The sequence below is a fragment of the Nerophis ophidion genome, linkage group LG12 (genome assembly GCF_033978795.1).
Source record: "Nerophis ophidion isolate RoL-2023_Sa linkage group LG12, RoL_Noph_v1.0, whole genome shotgun sequence".
Classification (NCBI taxonomy): Eukaryota; Metazoa; Chordata; class Actinopteri; order Syngnathiformes; family Syngnathidae; genus Nerophis; species Nerophis ophidion.
The window spans coordinates 20,019,912-20,041,102 of NC_084622.1; the positions used below are offsets into that span (position 1 = coordinate 20,019,912).

Consider the following 21,191-nt stretch of genomic DNA (forward strand, 5'->3'; position numbering starts at 1 on the left):
AACACTATATACATCATTGCACATGCACCATAACACTATATACATCATTACACATGCACCATAACACTATATACATCATTACATGCTACACATGCACCATTACACTATATACATCATTGCATGCTACACATGCACCATAACACTATATACATCATTACATGCTACACATGCACCATAACACTATATACATCATTACACATGCACCATAACACTATATACATCATTTCACATGCAGCATAACACTATATACATCATTACATGCTACACATGCACCATTACACTATATACATCATTACATGCTACACATGCAGCATAACACTAAATACATCATTACATGCTACACATGCATCATAACACTATATACATCATTACATGCTACACATGCACCATAACACTATATACATCATTACATGCTACACAAGCACCATAACACTATATACATCATTACATGCTACACATGCAGCATAACACTATATACATCATTACATGCTACACATGCACCATAACACTATACATCATTACACATGCACCATAACACTATATACATCATTACATGCTACACATGCACCATAACACTATATACATCATTACATGCTACACATGCAGCATAACACTATATACATCATTACATGCTACACATGCAGCATAACACTATATACATCATTACATGCTACACATGCAGCATAACACTATATACATCATTACATGCTACACATGCAGCATAACACTATATACATCATTACATGCTACACAATTCCACAAAGGTTTTGCACTCCGTGTTCCTTATACGGGCATGCTTTCCTTGGCTGGTTCGTGTGTGCTGATCATGAAGACTTCATGTAATACATCATTCACCATCTTGCTGATTAAACAGCTTCTAATTCCAGGAGTGTTGGCTTCCAGCAGCACAGGTGCACTTCAAAGACAAAAGAGACCATGTTCCAAGATGATGTACATGTTCCAGGGCTGTGTGTACAAAGATTATGTACATGTTCCAGGGCTGTGTGTACAAAGATGATGTACATGTTCCATGGTTGTGTGTGCAAAGATGATGTACACGTTCCAGGGCTGTGTGTACAAAGATGATGTACATGTTCCAGGGCTGTGTGTACGTGCAGGCAGGTTACACAGATGATGTACATGTTCCAGGGCTGTGTGTACAAAGATGATGTACATGTTCCAGGGCTGTGTGTACAAAGATGATGTACATGTTCCATGACCGTGTGTGCAAAGATGATGTACATGTCCCAGTGCTGTGTGTACAAAGATGATGTACATGTTCCAGGGCTGTGTGAACGTGCAGGCAGGTTACAAAGATGATGTATATGTTCGAGGGCTGTGTGTACGAGCAGGCAGGTGACAAAGATTATGTACATGTCCCAGGGCTGTGTGTACAAAGATGATGTACATGTTCCAAGGCTGTGTGTACATGCAGGCAGGTTACAAAGATAATGTACATGTTCCAGGGCTGTGTGTACAAAGATGATGTACATGTTCCAGGGCTGCGTGTACGTGTAGGCAGGTGACAAAGATGATGTACTTCTTCCAGGGCTGTGTGTACAAAGATGATGTACATGTTCCAGGGCTGTGTGAACGTGCAGGCAGGTTACAAAGATGATGTACATGTGCTTGTACATCCCTGAAATGAACATTATAATAAGATTAAGTCAGCTGTGGCTACTTGTCCGGGCTTCTGATTGGACAGCAGGTGTGTGTAGACATAAACACTCTGGTTGGACAGCAGGTGTGTGTAGACATAAACACTCTGGTTGGACAGCAGGTGTGTGTAGACATAAACACTCTGGTTGGACAGCAGGTGTGTGTAGACATAAACACTCTTGTTGGACAGCAGGTGTGTGTAGACATAAACACTCTGGTTGGACAGCAGGTGTGTGTAGACATAAACACTCTTGTTGGACAGCAGGTGTGTGTAGACATAAACACTCTTGTTGGACAGCGGGAGTGTGTAGACAAACACTTGTTGGACAGCAGGTGTGTGTAGACATAAACACTCTGGTTGGACAGCGGGTGTGTGTAGACATAAAGACTCTGGTTGGACAGCAGGTGTGTGTAGACATAAAGACTCTTGTTGGACAGCAGGTGTGTGTAGACATAAAGACTCTTGTTGGACAGCAGGTGTGTGTAGACATAAACACTCTGGTTGGACAGCAGGTGTGTGTAGACAAAGACTCTGGTTGGACAGCAGGTGTGTGTAGACATAAAGACTCTTGTTGGACAGCAGGTGTGTGTAGACATGAAGACTCTTGTTGGACAGCAGGTGTGTGTAGACATAAACACTCTTGTTGGACAGCAGGTGTGTGTAGACATAAACACTTGTTGGACAGCAGGTGTGTGTAGACATAAACACTCTTGTTGGACAGCAGGTGTGTGTAGACATAAACACTCTTGTTGGACAGCAGGTGTGTGTAGACATAAACACTTTTGTTGGACAGCAGGTGTGTGTAGACATAAACACTCTTGTTGGACAGCAGGTGTGTGTAGACATAAACACTCTTGTTGGACAGCAGGTGTGTGTAGACATAAACACTCTGGTTGGACAGCAGGTGTGTGTAGACATAAACACTCTTGTTGGACAGCAGGTGTGTGTAGACATAAACACTCCTGTTGGACAGCAGGTGTGTGTAGACATAAACACTTTCAAAAGACACTCCTTTTAAGGCCAAATATGTGTTTTTGAAAGTCCGTGTGGATGCAGACGTGTCCTCAGCCTCTGTGGTCTACATAATAAAGTAGGAGTTGAGAACAACGAGGAGCACATCTTTGTCTCATCCTCAGAAGTGAAGCGGCTCACACAAAGAGGCTAATCATTTAAGCAGCCACACAAGCCCCCCCCCGCCCCCCCCCCTAGTCCCGCCCTCCCGGCATCAGCGATGGGAGGGCTGGTCCAGCAGCGTGTCAGACGCAGCAAGACGCGGGGAAGGAAGGAGCAGGCGGCGGATGTGCAGCTGCCAAAGGAGAGTGGCGCCTCCTCCGCACCTGGAGATGACAAGCAGCGCTGCGCCGTGTGGAACCTGACCCCCCTCCCCTCCCCTCCCCGCTTCCCCCTCGCTCCTGTCCGACGCCCCCGGGGAGGATTGCATGCCTGCCGTTTCCACGACAACTATAATGGGCTGCAATCTCTGCACTTTAAGGAAGCGAGAGGAACACTACAAGCTGCTGTATGAGATAGGACAGGTGAGATGCTGCTGATGGAGGGCTGAAAGTGAAAGTGAATGTGAGAGAGAGCAGGTGTGTGGTGACCATAGTGTCAAGCTCTTTCCTTCTGCTGATGGAGGGGAGAAAGTGAAACTCAAAGGGTCTTGACCTCCAATAGTGTGAAGCGGTTTCCTTCTGCTGATGGAGGGATGAAAGTGAAAGTGAAAGTCAAAGGGTCTTGACCCCCCAGCAGGTGTGTGGTGACCATAGTGTCAAGCTCTTTCCTTCTGCTGATGGAAGTGAAAGTGAAAGTGAAGGGGTCTTGACCTCCCAGCAGGTGTGTGGTGACCAAAGTGTCAAGCTTGTTCCTTCTGATGATGAAAGTGAAAGTGAAAGTTAAGGGGTCTTGACCTCCCAGCAGGTGTGTGGTTACCATAGTGTCAAGCTCTTTCCTTCTGCTGATGGAAGTGAAAGTGAAAGTGAAAGTGAAGGGGTCTTGACCTCCCAGCAGGTGTGTGGTGACCATAGTGTCAAGCTCGTTCCTTCTGCTGATGGACGTGAAAGTGAAAATGAAGGTGAAGAGGTCTTGACCTCCCAGCAAGTGTGTGGTGACCATATTGTCAAGCTCTTTCCTTATGCTGATGGAAGTGAAAGTGAAAGTGAAAGTGAAGGGGTCTTGACCTCCCAGCAGGTGTGTGGTGACCATAGTGTCAAGCTCTGTCCTTTTGCTGACTTTGGCTTTTCCGGAGTCTATTAGTTTCTATTGATTATCAAAGTTTAGTCAGGGGTCAGGAGACCCTGCTTGGAGAGGAATATTGTGTGTGGACTTTGCTCTCCTGGGACGTCCTCACCCTCTCTAAATCACGTCTCGCTGGTGCGGACACTTTCTTTTCTTTTCTCTGTTTTGAGGCCAACATGTGGTTGAGTGAGCGTGTGCGAGGACTCTGCTGCTCCTTGGAGTCTCGCTCAGAAAAAGCTTATTTGGTCCCAGAATCTGTAAATGTGAAAAAAAGAAAGAACATCCAAACAAACTGCGGAGGTCCTCAGGAGGACACCATTCCTCCATCCATCTTCTTCCGCTTATCCGAGGTCAGGTCGCGGGGGCAGCAGCCTAAGCAGGGAAAGGAGGACACATTCATCTCAATCAGGGGCCAATGTCTTTATTATTAACCCTGGACAGATTTGAAATGAATTCATGATCATCGTCAAACAATTACTTTTTTAAATCAGATTAATGACACTTTTGAATGGAGATGAATCACTAATATCATTATCAGAATGACTCATTTGCATTCAATTTACAAAAATAACTTCAATATTTGGACACAAATGCCATTTTATCGTTAGTATTAATTAGAAGGCATAGAAGAAATACATTGGGTGATTAATCTACGTATGTACATGATAAATGCAATGTTGGATGTGATAAATCTGTGTATGTACATGATTAATACAATGTGTTTGTGATTAATCTACACATATACATGATTAATGCAATGTTTTTGTGATTAATCTGCATACCTCCATGATTAATGATGTGATTTTTGTGTTTAATCTCCATATATACATCCATCCATCCATCCATCATCTTCCGCTTATCCGAGGTCGGGTCATGGGGGCAGCAGCCTAAGCAGGGAAGCCCAGACTTCCCTATATCCAGCCACTTCGTCTAGCTCTTCCCGGGGGATCCCGAGGCGTTCCCTGGCCAGTCGGGAGACATAGTCCTGGGTCTTCCCCGTGGCCTCCTACCAGCTGGACGTGCCCTAAACACATCCCTAGGGAGGCGTTCGGGTGGCATCCTGACCAGATGCCCTAACCACCTCATCTGGCTCCTCTCGATGTGGAGGAGCAGCGGCTTTACGTTGAGGTCCTCCCGGATGGCAGAGCTTCTCACCCTATCTCTAAGGGAGAGCCCGCCACCCGGCGGAGGAAACTCATTTCGGCCGCTTGTACCCGTGATCTTATCCTTTCGGTCATGACCCAAAGCTCATGACCATAGTTGAGGATGGGAACGTAGATCGACCGGTAAATTGAGAGCTTTGCCTTCCGGCTCAGCTCCTTCTTCACCACAACGGATCGATACAACGTCCGCATTACTGAAGACGCCGCACCGATCCGCCTGTCGATCTCACGATCCACTCTTCCCCCACTCGTGAACAAGACTCCTAGGTACTTGAACTCCTCCACTTGGGGTAGGGTCTCCTCCCCAACCCGGAGATGGCACTCCACCCTTTTCCGGGCGAGAACCATGGACTCGGACTTGGAGGTGCTGATTCTCATTCAGGTCGCTTCACACTCGGCTGCGAACCGATCCAGTGAGAGCTGAAGATCCCGGCCAGATGAAGCCATCAGGACTACATCATCTACAAAAAGCAGAGACCTAATCCCGTGGCCACCAAACCGGATCCCCTCAACGCCTTGACTGCGCCTAGAAATTCTGTCCATAAAAGTTATGAACAGAATCGGTGACAAAGGACAGCCTTGGCGGAGTCCAACCCTCACTGGAAACGTGTTCGACTTACTGCCGGCAATGCGGACCAAGCTCTGGCACTGATCGTACAGGGAGCGGACTGCCACAATAAGACAGTCCGGTACCCCATACTCTCTGAGCACTCCCCGCAGGACTCCCCGAGGGACACGGTCGAATGCCTTCTCCAAGTCCACAAAGCACATATAGACTGGTTGGGCAAACTCCCATGCACCCTCAAAAACCCTGCCGAGAGTATAGAGCTGGTCCACAGTTCCACGACCAGGACGAAAACCACACTGTTCCTCCTGAATCCGAGGTTCGACTATCCGAAAAAAGCCTCCTCTCTAGTAAATAAATAAATGGGTTGTACTTGTATAGCGCTTTTCTACCTTCAAGGTACTCAAAGCGCTTTGACACTACTTCCACATTTACCCATTCACACACTGATGGAGGGAGCTGCCATGCAAGGCGCCAACCAGCACCCATCAGGAGCAAGGGTGAAGTGTCTTGCTCAAGACACAACGGACGTGACGAGGTTTGTTCTAGGTGGGATTTGAACCAGGGCCCCTCGGGTTGCGCACGGCCACTCCTCCACTGCGCCACGCCGTACACCTGAATAAACCTTACCGGGAAGGCTGAGGAGTGTGATCCCACGATAGTTGGAACACACCCTCCGGTCCCCCTTCTTAAAGAGAGGAACCACCACCCCGGTCTGCCAATCCAGAGGTACCGCCCCCGATGTCCACGCGATGCTGCAGAGTCTTGTCAACCAAGACAGCCCCACAGAATCCAGAGCCTTAAGGAACTCCGGGCGGATCTCATCCACCCCCGGGGCCTTGCCGCCGAGGAGCTTTTTAACTACCTCAGCGACCTCAGCCCCAGAAATAGGAGAGTCCACCACAGATCCCCCAGGCACCGCTTCCTCAAAGGAAGACGTGTTGGTGGGATTGAGGAGGTCTTCGAAGTATTCCCTCCACCGATCCACAACATCCGCAGTCGAAGTCAGCAGAACACCATCCGCATCATACACGGTGTTGATAGTGTACTGCTTCCCCTTCCTGAGGCGGCATATATACATGATTAATGCAATGTTGTTTGTGATTAATCTGCACATATACATGATTAGTGCAATGTTTTTGTGATTAATCTGCATACATACCTGATTAATGATGTGTTTTTTGTGTTTAATCTGCATATATACATGATTAATGCAATGTTGTTTGTGATTAATCTGTGTATATACATGATTAATGCAATGTTGTTTATGATCAATCTGCGTATATACATGATTAATGCAGTGTTTTTATGATTAATATGCATTAATACATGATCAATACAATATTGTGTGTGATTAATCTGTGTATATACATGAGTAATACAAAGTTTTTGTGATTTATCTGCATATATACATGATTAATGCAATGTTTTTATGATTTATCTGGTATATACATGATAAATGTTGTGTTTTTTGTGATTCATTTGCATTAATACATGATTAATGCAAAGTTTGTTGTGATTAATTGCAATTCGACTGTTTTGCAACTTGGTCACAGTTACATTTTTCAAACCAAAACATATAACAAGAAAGTTTATGTCACAGGACATATCTTTTTTAGATGTGTATATTTTCACAACTACTAATTCTATTGAATGTCACGCTGAGGAAGTAAGAGAGACCAGCTGGTAGACGCAGGGAGCACAGCAAACATACGCACAATGATGGCTAAGCTACATATGTTTTAGCAAATGCTATGAAGTTAAAAAGAGGTAAGATTGAATCAGCTTTGCTTCTTTACACTCCTTTTTGGACATGCTTCAAAGAGAAATGAAAATACGTGAGCTGTATCATGTTTGGAAGTACACTAGTACCATGACCTAAAACATCTATCATTAGCTAATACCACACCCATATATATATATATATATATATATATATATATATATATATATATATATATATATATACAAACCCTGTTTCCATATGAGTTTGGAAATTGTGTTAGATGTAAATATAAACAGAATACAATGATTTGCAAATCCTTTTCATCCAATATTCAGTTGAATATGCTACAAAGACAACATATTTGATGTTCAAACTGATAAACATTTTTTGGGTTTTTTTGCAACTAATCATTGACTTAGAATTTGATGCCAGCAACACGTGACAAAGAAGTTGGGAAAGGTGGCAATAAATACTGATAAAGTTGAGGAATGCTCATCAAACACTTATAAGGAACATCCCACAGGTGTGCAGGCTAATTGGTAACAGGTGGGTGCCATGATTGGGTATAAAAACACCTTACCAAAAAATGCTCAGTCTTTGACAAGAAAGGATGGGGCGAGGTTCACCCCTTTGTCCGCAACTGCGTGAGCAAATAGTCAAACAGTTTCAGAACAACGTTTCTCAAAATGCAATTTCAGGAAATTTAGGGATTCCAACATCTACGCTCCATAATATCATCAAAAGTTTCAGAGAATCTGGAGAAATCACTTCACGTAAGCGGCTTGGCCGGAAACCAACATTGAATGACCGTGACCTTTCATCCCTCAGATGGCACTGTATCAAAAACCGACATCAATCTCTAAAGGATATCACCACATGGGCTCAGGAACACTTCAGAAAACCACTGTCACTAAATACAGTTGGTCGCTACATCTGTAAGTGCAAGTTAAAGCTGTACTATGTAAAGCCAAAGCCATTCATCAACAACATCCAGAAATGCCGCCGGCTTCTCTGGGCCCAAGATAATCTAAAATGGACTGATGCAAAGTAGAAAAGTGTTCTGTTGTCTGACAGGTCCACATTTCAAATTGTTTTTGGAAATATTCAACATGGTGTCATCTGGAACCAAAGGGGAAGCGAACCATCCAGACGGATATCAACGCAAAATTCAAAAGCCAGCATCTGTGATGGTATGGGGGTGCATTAGTGCCCAAGGCATGGGTAACTTACACATCTGTGAAGGCACCATTAATGCTGAAAGGTACATACAGGTTTTGGAAAAACATATGCTGCCATCTAAGCGCCATCTTTTTCATGGACGCCCCTGCTTATTTCAGCAAGACAATGCCAAGCCACATTCTGCCCGTGTTACAACAGTGTGGCTTCGTAAAAAAAGAGTGCGGGTACTTTCCTGGCCCGCCTGCAGTCCAGACCTGTCGCACCATGGAAAATGTGTGGCGCATTATGAAACATAAAATACGACAGCGCAGACCCCGGACTGTTGAACGACTGAAGCTCTACATAAAACAAGAATGGGAAAGAATTCCACTTTCAAAGCTTCAACAATTAGTTTCCTCAGTTCTCAAACGTTTATTGAGTGTTGTTAAAAGAAAAGGTGGTGTAACACAGTGGTGAACATGCCCTTTCCCAACTACTTTGGCACGTGTACCAGCCATGAAATTATAAGTTATTTATTATTTGCAAAAAAAAACCAAAGTTTATGAGTTTGAACATCAAATATGTTGTCTTTGTAGCATATTCAACTGAATATGGGTTGAAAAGGATTTGCAAATCATTGTATTCTGTTTATATTTACATCTAACATGACACTTTGTCAGCTCCCACACCAAACTCAGGTGGACGCTTCAACGTAAACTTCAGTTTTACTGAATGCGGCTTTAAAACGTTCGGATAACGTTATCAATCTTTCCATTAGCGGGGTAGAAGTTTTTAATAAATCATTTTTAATAAAGTCTCTGGACTGGACTGGATGATGTGGTGGGAGAGTCTCTGGACTGGACTGGATGATGTGGTGGGAGAGTCTCTGGACATTTGACCACATTTTCACCACAAAGGTAGTCCCTGCTCAGTGACATATGACCACATTTTCACCACAAAGGTACTCCCTGCTCAGTGACATTTGACCATATTTTCACCACAAAGGTAGTCCCTGCTCAGTGACATTGGAAAGCTGGCGTGAACTGGAGCCTCCAAAGCCGTCAGAATCTGTCTCCGCTCATGCTCATCTCAATAAGAAGGCATTTATTTCATTTGAACAGGCTTGTTGGGATGATATAGCCTCTGTGTTTTTTCCTGACCTAACATGTAATGTTAACAATGTAGGTGTAAATATAATGTATATATATATATATTTCTTTTGTATTTTATGTCATTCTTTTGTTTTGTTGCATGGCTCAAAATAAACCATTCATTCATTTATATATATATGTATATATGTGTGTATGCATACATACTATGTGTATGCATACATACTGTATATGTATATATAACATATATATATATATATATATATATATGTATGTATGTATGTATATATATATATATATATATATATATATATATACATACATACTGTATATGTATATAAATTAATGATAAATGGGTTGTACTTGTATAGCGCTTTTCTACCTTCAAGGTACTCAAAGCGCTTTGACACTAATTCCACATTTACCCATTCACACACACATTCACACACTGATGGAGGGAGCTGCCATGCAAGGCGCCAACCAGCACCCATCAGGAGCAAGGGTGAAGTGTCTTGCTCAGGACACAACGGACATGACGAGGTTGGTATTAGGTGGGATTTGAACCAGGGACCCTCGGGTTGCGCACAGCCACTCTCCCACTGTGCCACGCCGTCCCTGGTATGTATATGTATATATACTGTATAATTATATATCTATGTATATGTACATGTATATGGCATCCTTACTGCTGCTGGTGTCACATAGAGTGTAAAAGCACACCCATCTGGTTTTGAGATTATGTGGAGTTGCCTGGATGTGAAAATGCAAATGAGACAGAAGTGTGACCGTCCGTGGTTTGATTCAGGAAGCAGAAGTCGGTCACGGCGGTTGCTTGGAGGCCCGTTTCATTGGCACAAGAAGCGCCACATTCCCCTTCCTTGCCTGAACCCACTGGATTTATGACTCATTTCCATCTCGTCCACTCCTCAACCTTCTCACTGACTGCACATGTTCTAAACTACATGTTCTAAACTAACTGTCCTGCATCTGCACATGTTCTATACAACATGTTCTAAACTAACTGTCCTGCATCTGCACATGTTCTATACTACATGTTCTAAACTAACTGTCCTGCATCTGCACATGTCCTATACTACATGTTCTAAAGTTTAGAACATGTAGTATAGAACATGTGCAGATGCAGGACAGTTAGTTTAGAATCCAAACTAACTGTCCTGCATCTGCACATGTTCTAAACTACATGTTCTAAACTAACTGTCCTGCATCTGCACATGTTCTATACTACATGTTCTAAACTAACTGTCCTGCATCTGCACATGTTCTAAACTACATGTTCTAAACTAACTGCCCTGCAGCTGCACATGTTCTAAACTACATGTTCTAAACTAACTGCCCTGTATCTGCACATGTTCTAAACTACATGTTCTAAACTAACTGTCCTGCATCTGCACATATTCTATACTACATGTTCTAAACTAACTGTCCTGCATCTGCACATGTTCTAAACTACATGTTCTAAACTAACTGTCCTGCATCTGCACATGTTCTAAACTACATGTTCTAAACTAACTGTCCTGCATCTGCACATGTTTTAAACTACATGTTCTAAACTAACTGTCCTCCATCTGCACATGTTCTAAACTACATGTTATAAACTAACTGTCCTGCATCTGCACATGTTCTAAACTACATGTTCTAAGCTAACTGTCCTGCATCTGCACATGTTCTACACTACATGTTCTAAACTAACTGTCCTGCATCTGCACATGTTCTAAACTACATGTTCTAAATTAAATGTCCTGCATCTGCACATGTTCTAAACTACATTTTCTAAACTAACTGTCCTGCATCTGCACATGTTCTAAACTAACTGTCCTGCATCTGCACATGTTCTAAACTACATGTTCTAAACTAACTGTCCTGCATCTGCACATGTTCTAAACTACATGTTCTAAACTAACTGTCCTGCATCTGCACATGTTCTAAACTACATGTTCTAAACTAAATGTCCTGCATCTGCACATGTTCTACACTACATGTTCTAAACTAACTGTCCTGCATCTGCACATGTTCTAAACTACATGTTCTAAACTAAATGTCCTGCATCTGCACATGTTCTAAACTACATGTTCTAAACTAACTGTCCTGCATCTGCACATGTTCTACACTACATGTTCTAAACTAACTGTCCTGCATCTGCACATGTTCTAAACCAGGGGTTTAGAAACTTGCTTGATGACATTACAATAGCACGTACAAATAAGCATGAAAGCATTGTTTTAGTTGTGTTGTAAAACTTAAAAACGTTGCTTGGAGTGATGAATGAAAAATCCATATTAGTAAGCAACGCTGTGGACGACTTGTACTTCCGGTACAAGTCAAGTGAAGGCAGGAAACAGAAGGAAGATATAGATAGATAGATAGATAGATAGATAGATAGATAGATAGATGTATAGATAGATAGATAGATAGATAGATAGATAGATGGATAGATAGATGGATAGATAGATAGATAGATAGATGGATAGATAGATCTTTATTGTCATTGCAGAAGTACAACGGAACTTAATACAGTAGACGTTTAACCCTGCAGTGATCAAAGTGGTCCAAAAGATGGCACCATAGCACACACACTAACACACCTTTTTAGTGTTTCTGTGGGTGTAAGAAACTACGTATTTGTTGAATGCAAAACATTATGGACGCTAGCGAATAAAAATCCATAAATAAGCCACACCAATTTATAAGCCGCAGGGTTTAAAGGTAGGAAAAAAATACAAGTCTGTAAAATAGGTGAATAATAATGTACAGCATGTATCATATATTTTCATGGATAAATGTATTGATATATTTTAACATTGGTGGCCAGCGCTGGACTGACATGTTTGTGTCTTCATCCTCTTGTGTTCCGACCTTCGTGACCACGCCAGCTTGAAGTCTTCTCTGCTGGACAGTGTTTGGGTTGTCATGCTCTTGTGTTGCCACCTCTCTGCGTGTCGTGACCACGCCAGATTGAAGTCTTCTCTGCTGGACAGTTTTTGGGTCTTCATGCTCTTGTGTTGCCACCTCTCTGCGTGCCGGGACCACAAGTCTTCTCTGCTGGACAGTGTGTGGGTCTTCACGCTCTTGTGTTGCCACCTCTCTGCGTGCCGGGACCACGCCAGCTTGAAGTCTTCTCTGCTGGACAGTGTTTGTGTCTTCATCCTCTTGTGTTGCCACCTCTCTGCGTGCCGGGACCACGCCAGCTTGAAGTCTTCTCTGCTAGACAGTGTTTGGGTCTTCATGCTCTTGTGTTGCCACCTCTCTGCGTGCCGGGACCACGCCATCCATTGGATGTCTTCATATCAGTTCAAGTAAAAAGCAGTTGTGGATGTGTACCAATTATTATTATTGTTGTTATTTTTTTTAAATAGACTGAAAGTGGAATAACTCCTGAATAGAACGCTGAAATAAACTTAATAATTAAGGTTTAAAAACCTTGTTTTTATTTGATTGAAGTCAGCTGTCAAAGTGAGTTTGAGGCTCGCAGAATGACAAAATAATTGTGCGAACGCCCCAAAACATTCACACATGCTTTTCTACAACACAATTTGTCAGGACTTGGACAATGAGGTGGATTGTTTTTCCAACGCAAAGGAAAGTTGGCACGAACGAGACATGTATGTAAGTTCATATTTAGTCTTAAAAACTATCAAACTACAAACAAAGGGGAGCAAACAAAAGGCGCTCATGAAGGCGGAGAACAAACTTGACTTTTTTAAATAGAAAAAATCCTGGTTTTCCTGAAATTCCAGGAATTCAGTAATACCATTTCTCAATTCAACATGTTACTACTCCAACATTTCTCGACCAATTTGAAAAATTATAACACCAACCATTTCAATGCAACTCATTCAGACCATTCAAGTTTTTCGCCATTTTCCAAAAAAAGGTGCATGCTAGCAGAATGACAGGTATTACCACCAGGTGACACCACCATGATGTCATGAAGGTGCATGCTAGCAGAATGACAGGTATTACCACCAGGTGACACCACCATGATGTCATGAAGGTGCATGCTAGCAGAATGACAGGTATTACCACCAGGTGACACCACCATGATGTCATGAAGGTGCATGCTAGCAGAATGACAGGTATTACCACCAGGTGACACCACCATGATGTCATGAAGGTGCATGCTAGCAGAATGACAGGTATCACCACCAGGTGACAACACCATGATGTCATGAAGGTGCATGCTAGCAGAATGACGGTTATTACCACCAGGTGACACCACCATGATGTCATGAAGGTGCATGCTAGCAGAATGACGGTTATTACCACCAGGTGACACCACCATGATGTCATGACAGTCCTGTCTTACCCCCATAAATGAAGGGCTGACAGAAATGAAAGTTTAGATGATAACCTCGGCACTTCCATCTTCTCTTATCTGACGGGACGCTGTGAGAGAAAATAATTTGTCACGGCGTGTTTGGGCCTCACCAGGGATGAAAGTGGTGAGCTGGACTTGATCTCTGCTGAAAAGCTCTCATTGAGATAAGGAAGGATGAGAGGGAAAAGGTCAATTCATCATCAGCTGCCTCTGAGATCTACTGATAACAAGTCATTGACCAACATCCTGTTTGTGTAGGTGTGTGTGTGTCTCTTTATGTGTGTTTGTGTGTGTCTGTGTGTGTGCGTGTGTGTGTGTATATATATATATATATATATATATATATATATATATATATATATATATATATATATATATACATATGTGTGTATATACGGCATATATACACACATATATGTATATATGTGTGTATATACATTTAAATGTGTATGTATATATATTTATATGTATTTGATAGAAATACACACACACACACACACACACACATATATATATATATATATATAGCCAGCGCCCCCCGTGACCCCGAAAGGGAATAAGCGGTAGAAAATGGATGGATGGAGGGGATATATATATATATATATATATAATCAATCAATCAATGTTTACTTATATAGCCCTAAATCACTAGTGTCTCAAAGGGCTGCACAAACCACCACGACATCCTCGGTAGGCCCACATAAGGGCAAGGAAAACTCACACCTAGTGGGACATCGGTGACAATAATGACCCAGTGGGACGTCGGTGACAATGATGACTATGAGAACCTTAGAGAGGAGGAAAGCAATGGATGTCGAGCGGGTCTAACATGATACTGTGAGAGTTCAATCCACAATGGATCCAACACAGTTGCGAGAGTCCAGTCCAAAGCGGATCCAACACAGCAGCGAGAGTCCTGTTCACAGCGGAGCCAGCAGGAAACCCTCACAAGCGGAGGCGGATCAGCAGCGCAGAGATGTCCCCAGCCGATAGACAGGCAAGCAGTACATGGCCACCGGATCGGACCGGACCCCCTCCACAAGGGAGAGTGGGACATAGAAGAAAAAGAAAAGAAACGGCAGATCCACTGGTCTAAAAAGGGAGTCTATTTAAAGGCTAGAGTATACAAATGAGTTTTAAGGTGAGACTTAAATGCTTCTACTGAGGTGGCATCTCGAACTGTTACCGGGAGGGCATTCCAGAGTACTGGAGCCCGAACGGAAAACGCTCTATAGCCCTCAGACTTTTTTTGGGCTTTGGGAATCACTAATAAGCCGGAGTCCTTTGAACGCAGATTTCTTGCCGGGACATATGGTACAATACAATCGGCAAGATAGGATGGAGCTAGACCGTGTAGTATTTTATACGTAAGTAGTAAAACCCTAAAGTCACATCTTAAGTGCACAGGAAGCCAGTGCAGGTGAGCCAGTACAGGCGTAATGTGATCAAACTTTCTTGTTCTTGTCAAAAGTATAGCAGCCGCATTTTGTAACAACTGTAATCTTTTAATGCTAGACATGGGGAGACCCGAAAATAATACGTTACAGTAGTCGAGACGAGACGTAACAAACGCATGGATAATGATCTCAGCGTCTTTAGTGGACAGAATGGAGCGAATTTTAGCGATATTACGGAGATGAAAGAAGGCCGTTTTAGTAACGCTTTTAATGTGTGCCTCAAAGGAGAGCGTTGGGTCGAAGATAATACCCAGATTCTTTACCGTGTCGCCTTGTTTAATTATTTGGTTGTCAAATGTTAGAGTTGTATTATTAAATAGAGTTCGGTGTCTAGCAGGACCGATAATCAGCATTTCCGTTTTTTTGGCGTTGAGTTGCAAAAAGTTAGCGGACATCCATTGTTTAATTTCATTAAGACACGCCTCCAGCTGACTACAATCCGGCGTGTTGGTCAGCTTTAGGGGCATGTAGAGTTGGGTGTCATCAGCATAACAGTGAAAGCTAATACCGTATTTGCGTATGATGTCACCTAGCGGCAGCATGTAGATGCTGAAGAGTGCAGGGCCAAGGACCGAACCCTGGGGAACTCCACACGTTACCTTAACGTAGTCCGAGGTCACATTGTTATGGGAGACACACTGCATCCTATCAGTAAGATAAGAGTTAAACCAAGACAGGGCTAAGTCTGACATACCAATTCGTGTTTTGATACGTTCTAATAAAATATTATGATCGACGGTATCGAAAGTAGCGCTAAGATCGAGGAGCAGCAACATAAATGACGCATCAGAATCCATCGTTAGCAATAGATCATTAGTCATTTTTGCGAGGGCTGTCTCCGTGGAGTGATTTGCCCTGAAATCGGATTGAAAGGTTTCACATAGATTGTTAGACGCTAAGTGTTCATTTAACAGCTCCGCAACAATTTTTTCAAGGATTTTTGAAGTAAAGGGAAGGTGAGACACCGGTCGGTAGTTTACCATGAGGTCAGGATCGAGGTTAGGTCTTTTAAGAAGAGGATGAATATCCGCTTTTTTGAATGCTAGGGGAACAGTGCCCGAGGAAAGTGATAAGTTTATAATATTTAGCACTGATGGACCTAATAATACAAAGAGCTCCTTGATCAGTTTCCCAGGAAGAGGGTCAAGTAAACATGTTGTCTGTTTTATTCCATTTACACGTTGTAACAATTCCTCTAATGTTATTTCCTCAAAACGAGAGAAACTATTTTGGAGGGCAGTATCCGCCGTATATACCATCGTATCAGTGTTAATAGAACCCCGTTGTAGCTGGGACGCATTGTCTTTAATCTCCTTTCTAATGACTTCAATTTTCTTACTATAGAATTGCATAAAGTCATCAGCTGAGTGGGTTGAGCTACTGGAAGGAGTCCCTTGTTGGGTTAGCGATGCTACCGTACTAAACAAAAATTTAGGATCGTTTTTATTACGGTGGATGAGATTTGAGTAATATTTAGCTTTAGCTAAGGTAAGCATGCGTTTATAAGTTATTAAACCATCACTCCATGCTTGATGGTGCACCTCAAGTTTTGTCGTGCGCCATTTGCGTTCCAGCTTTCTACATAATAATTTCTGAGCTCTAGTTTCTTCTGTAAACCACGGGGTGCGCTTTTTTGGAGCCTTTTTTAACTTTAGCGGTGCTATGTTATCAATGGTTTCGCGCAGGGTGTCGTTAAAGTTGTTAGTGAGGATATCAATAGAGCCCACATACTTTGGGAATGGTGCCATTACCGAGGGCAGTAGGTCAGCAAGAGTTGTCGTTGTGGCCGTATTAATGTTGCGGCTGCTATAGCCCATCCATCCATTTCCTACCGCTTATTCCCTTTCGGGGTCGCGGGGGGCGCTGGCGCCTATCTCAGCTACAATCGGGCGGAAGGCGGGATACACCCTGGACAAGTCGCCACCTCATCGCAGGGCCAACACAGATAGCAGTTATTATTATTATTAGTTTGACGAACATGCGTCTGAACCTCGAATTTTATAAGGTAATGATCGGACAATACTTTAGTATACGGGAGTATCGTAACTTTGGAAACGGTGATACCCCTGACAAGCACTAGGTCTATCGTATTACCGTTGCGATGCGTGGGTTCATTTATTATTTGTGTGAGACCACAGCTATCAATTACAGTCTGGAGTGCTACGCACGGTGGGTCCGATGGGGTATTCATATGGATATTAAAGTCCCCCATTATGATTATATTATCGGCGTGTGTCACTAGATCAGCAACGAACTCTGAGAATTCATTGATAAAGTCCGAATAGGGCCCTGGGGGGCGGTAGATAACAGCCAGGTGTAGAGGCAGCGGTGTGACAGACCTCATAGTAAGCACCTCAAACGATTTATATTAATTATTTATGTTAGGACTAAGGTTAAAGTTTTCGTTGTATATTAGTGCGACCCCCCCACCCCTTTTAAGCGGACGGGCAATATGCGCATGTGTAAAGTTAGGAGGACATGCCTCATTTAGCGCAAAAAAGTCGTTTGGTTTAAGCCAGGTTTCGTTGAGACCGATGACGTTAAGATTGTTGTCTCTGATAATATCCTTAACTAATAACGTTTTGGGAGACAATGATCTTATGTTTAAAAAACCTATATTATAGGTAGTGGGCTGTTTTAGGGAGTTTTTGATGAAATTATCCGTAGTAGCAATATTAATAATGTTGTGTTTATTATGCCCAGTGCATTTAGTATAATTACGACCATATCTAGGAATTGATACAATAGGAATTTTCCGATTGTTTGATTGTTGCTTTGATAAACTGCACGCATCATGGTTAGCCTCCTCAGTGACGGGGATTTTCCGATTGTTTGTTTGTTGCTTTGACAAACTGCACGCATCATGGTTAGCCAACTCAGTAGAACGCATGTTCCGATTGTTTGTTTGTTGCTTTGATAAACTGCACGCATCATAGTTTGCCACCTCGGTAAAACACATGTCCAACTCTGAAACACTCAAAGCAGAAAAAACATGTTCTAATTTAACTGACTCCTTACCCAGACCAGTAGTCAAGCATTTTCCATTTAAATCCGTCTTCAGGATGGAGGGAAGTGGTGTTCTGTGGGGATTAGCCTTCTGCTTTGTTTTTAGCCCCGCTTGACATCCGCGTTTCCGATCACACCGCTGGCGTCTGCTCCGTAGACGGCCCCCGCTGCTACTAGACTCCCCTGCTTCACAGGCCGCTGGATGTAGCCGCCGACGTATTCCCATGCTAGTTAGCACAGTTAGCACGCACGCGTCTATCAGTCCAAAACGGCCCGATATGTCCACATCCAGAAGTGTCTGGCGGTCGTACGTGATCACGGAGCGACCACGATGTGAGCCAGCCATAAAGTCTGTGGAATTGTCCGGTATTTCTGCCAATTGTTCCATCTTTAGCAAGAGCCCCTCGAGAGCGCAGCCCGTCCGGGCGCCGCCATCTTGGAAAATTTTCCAACAATATATATATATATATATATATATATATATATATATATATAGCCAGCGCCCCCCGTGACCCCGAAAGGGAATAAGCGGTAGAAAATGAATGGATGGATGGGATATATATATATATATATATATATATATATATACAGAAAATGTGAGCAAATGTGCTGGGTGCAAAGTATACATGCAGCAATGTTAATATTTGCTTCCATGTCCCTTGGCAAGTTTCACTGCAAAAATCTACTTTTGTTAGCCATCCACAAGCTTCTGCTTACATTTTTCACCACTCTTTAGCTAAATGTGTTGCTTTTCTGTCATGGACTTGTTTCTTCAGCTTTGTCCACACCTTTAAGTCAGGACTTGGGGAAGGCCATTCTAAAACCTTCATTCTTGCCTGATTTAGCCATTTCTTGACCACTTTTGAGGTGTGTTTGGGGTCATTGTCCTGTTGGAACACCCAACTGCACCCAAGACCCAACCTCCGGGTTGATGACTTCAGCTTGTCCTGAAAAATTTGGAGCTAATCCTCCTTTTTAATTGTCACATTTAAAGCAGCAGTTCCATTGGCAGCAAAACAGGCCCAAAGCATAATACTACCACCACCATGCTTGACAGTAGGCCTGGTGTTCCTGGGATTAAAAACCTCACCTTTTCTCCTCCAAACATATTGCTGGATATTTTAATCAAACAGCTCCATTTTTCTTTCATCTGACATCACACGGACAAAGATAAGACCTTCTGGAGGAAAGTTCTGTGGTCAGTCAACATGCATTGTGTCTACAGGCACACTTCTCCCGTAACTTCAATGGCAGCAAACACATAAGTTCTCTCACAAGGTGGTGCTAATAAACTTGTGCAACCAATTGACTCGCGCAGGTCTTTGTTTTGCCAGCGAGGGCCTCGGCGGACGCGGCGTGATGTAGTGACCGGGAGACGGCCAATGAAGACTGACGTGAGCAGATGATGTCTGGGGAGTGTTGGTCCATTAATGTCCTGTCAGCGCTCACACTTCCTCTCCATTTCCAGCTGAGGCCGCCCAACAGCTTTTTCCAGCTGATTGATGTGACTCTCACAAGATTGCTGGTGTTAAGAGGTCTGCTATTGACCTGGAGCCAGCACGCTTCAATCTTGATGAGCAGCTAGATTCAATGCAGGAACACTTTTCTTCTTTAGCGGAGTCGCTGTCCGCTCTGCAAGGAGAAAAGCAAGGTCGCCAATCAATAGCACCAATGTCTGTTTTTAAAACACACCCACAATTAAAACCAATCAACCAATAGCACGAATGTCTGTTTTTACAAGACGCCCACATTTAAACCCAATCAACCATTCTATCACAAATGTTTGTAGAAAGAGTCTCCCTGCCTTTGTGGTTGATGTGACACACCTGTGGGTGGGTCAGGTGATTAGGACACCTGACATCGAGTCTCCATGCCTAAGTGCTTGATGTGATACACCTGTAGGGGGCCCAGATGATTAGGACACCTGACATCGAGTCTCCATGCCTACCTGCTTGATGTGACTTACCTGTGGCCGGTCCAGGTGATTAAGACACCTGACATTGAGTCTCCATGCCTAAGTGCATGATGTGATACACCTGTGGGCGGGCCAGGTGATTAGGACACCTGACATTGAGTCTCCATGCCTAAGTGCTTGATGTGATACACCTGTGGGCGGCCCAGGTGATTGGGACACCTGACATTGAGTCTCCATGCCTACCTGCTTGATGTGACTTACCTGTCGGCGGGCCAGGTGATTAGGACACCTGACATCGAGTCTCCATGCCTGCTTGATTTGATACACCTGTGGGCGGGCCAGGTGATTAGGACACCTGACATCGAGTCTCCATGCCTACCTGTTTGATGTGATACACCTGTGGACGGGTCAGGTGATTAGGACACCTGACATCGAGTCTCCACGCCTAAGTGCTTGATGTGACACACCTGTGGGCGGGCCAGGTGATTAGGACACCTGACATCGAGTCTCCCTGTCTAAGTCCTTGGTGGGATACACCTGTGGAAAGGCCAGGTGATTAGGACACCTGACATTGAGTCTCCATGCCTACCTGCTTGATGTGATACACCTGTGGGCGGGCCAGGTGATTAGGACACCTGACATTGAGTCTCCATGCCTAAGTGCTTGATGTGATACACCTGTGGGCGGCCCAGGTGATTAGGACACCTGACATCAAGTCTCCATGTCTACCTGCTTGATGTGATACACCTGTGGGCGGTCAGGTGATTAGGACACCTGACATCGAGTCTCCATGCCTACTAAGTGCTTGATGTGACACAGCTGTGGGCGGGCCAGGTGATTAAGACACCTGACATTGAGTCT

At 43.5% G+C, this 21,191-nt stretch overlaps 1 protein-coding gene across 1 annotated transcript in view; it reads left to right on the plus strand.

Annotated features, from left to right (window-relative positions):
* Window positions 1-2,937: 2,937 nt before the first annotated feature.
* LOC133563099 (PDZ domain-containing RING finger protein 4-like) overlaps window positions 2,938-21,191 on the plus strand; it is an 83,387-nt gene continuing 65,133 nt past the window's right edge. Inside the window, exon 1 of the mRNA XM_061917046.1 lies at window positions 2,938-3,195. Coding sequence (XP_061773030.1) covers window positions 3,100-3,195 — 96 coding nt within the window. The 5' untranslated portion in view covers window positions 2,938-3,099. The remainder of the gene's footprint in view (window positions 3,196-21,191) is intronic.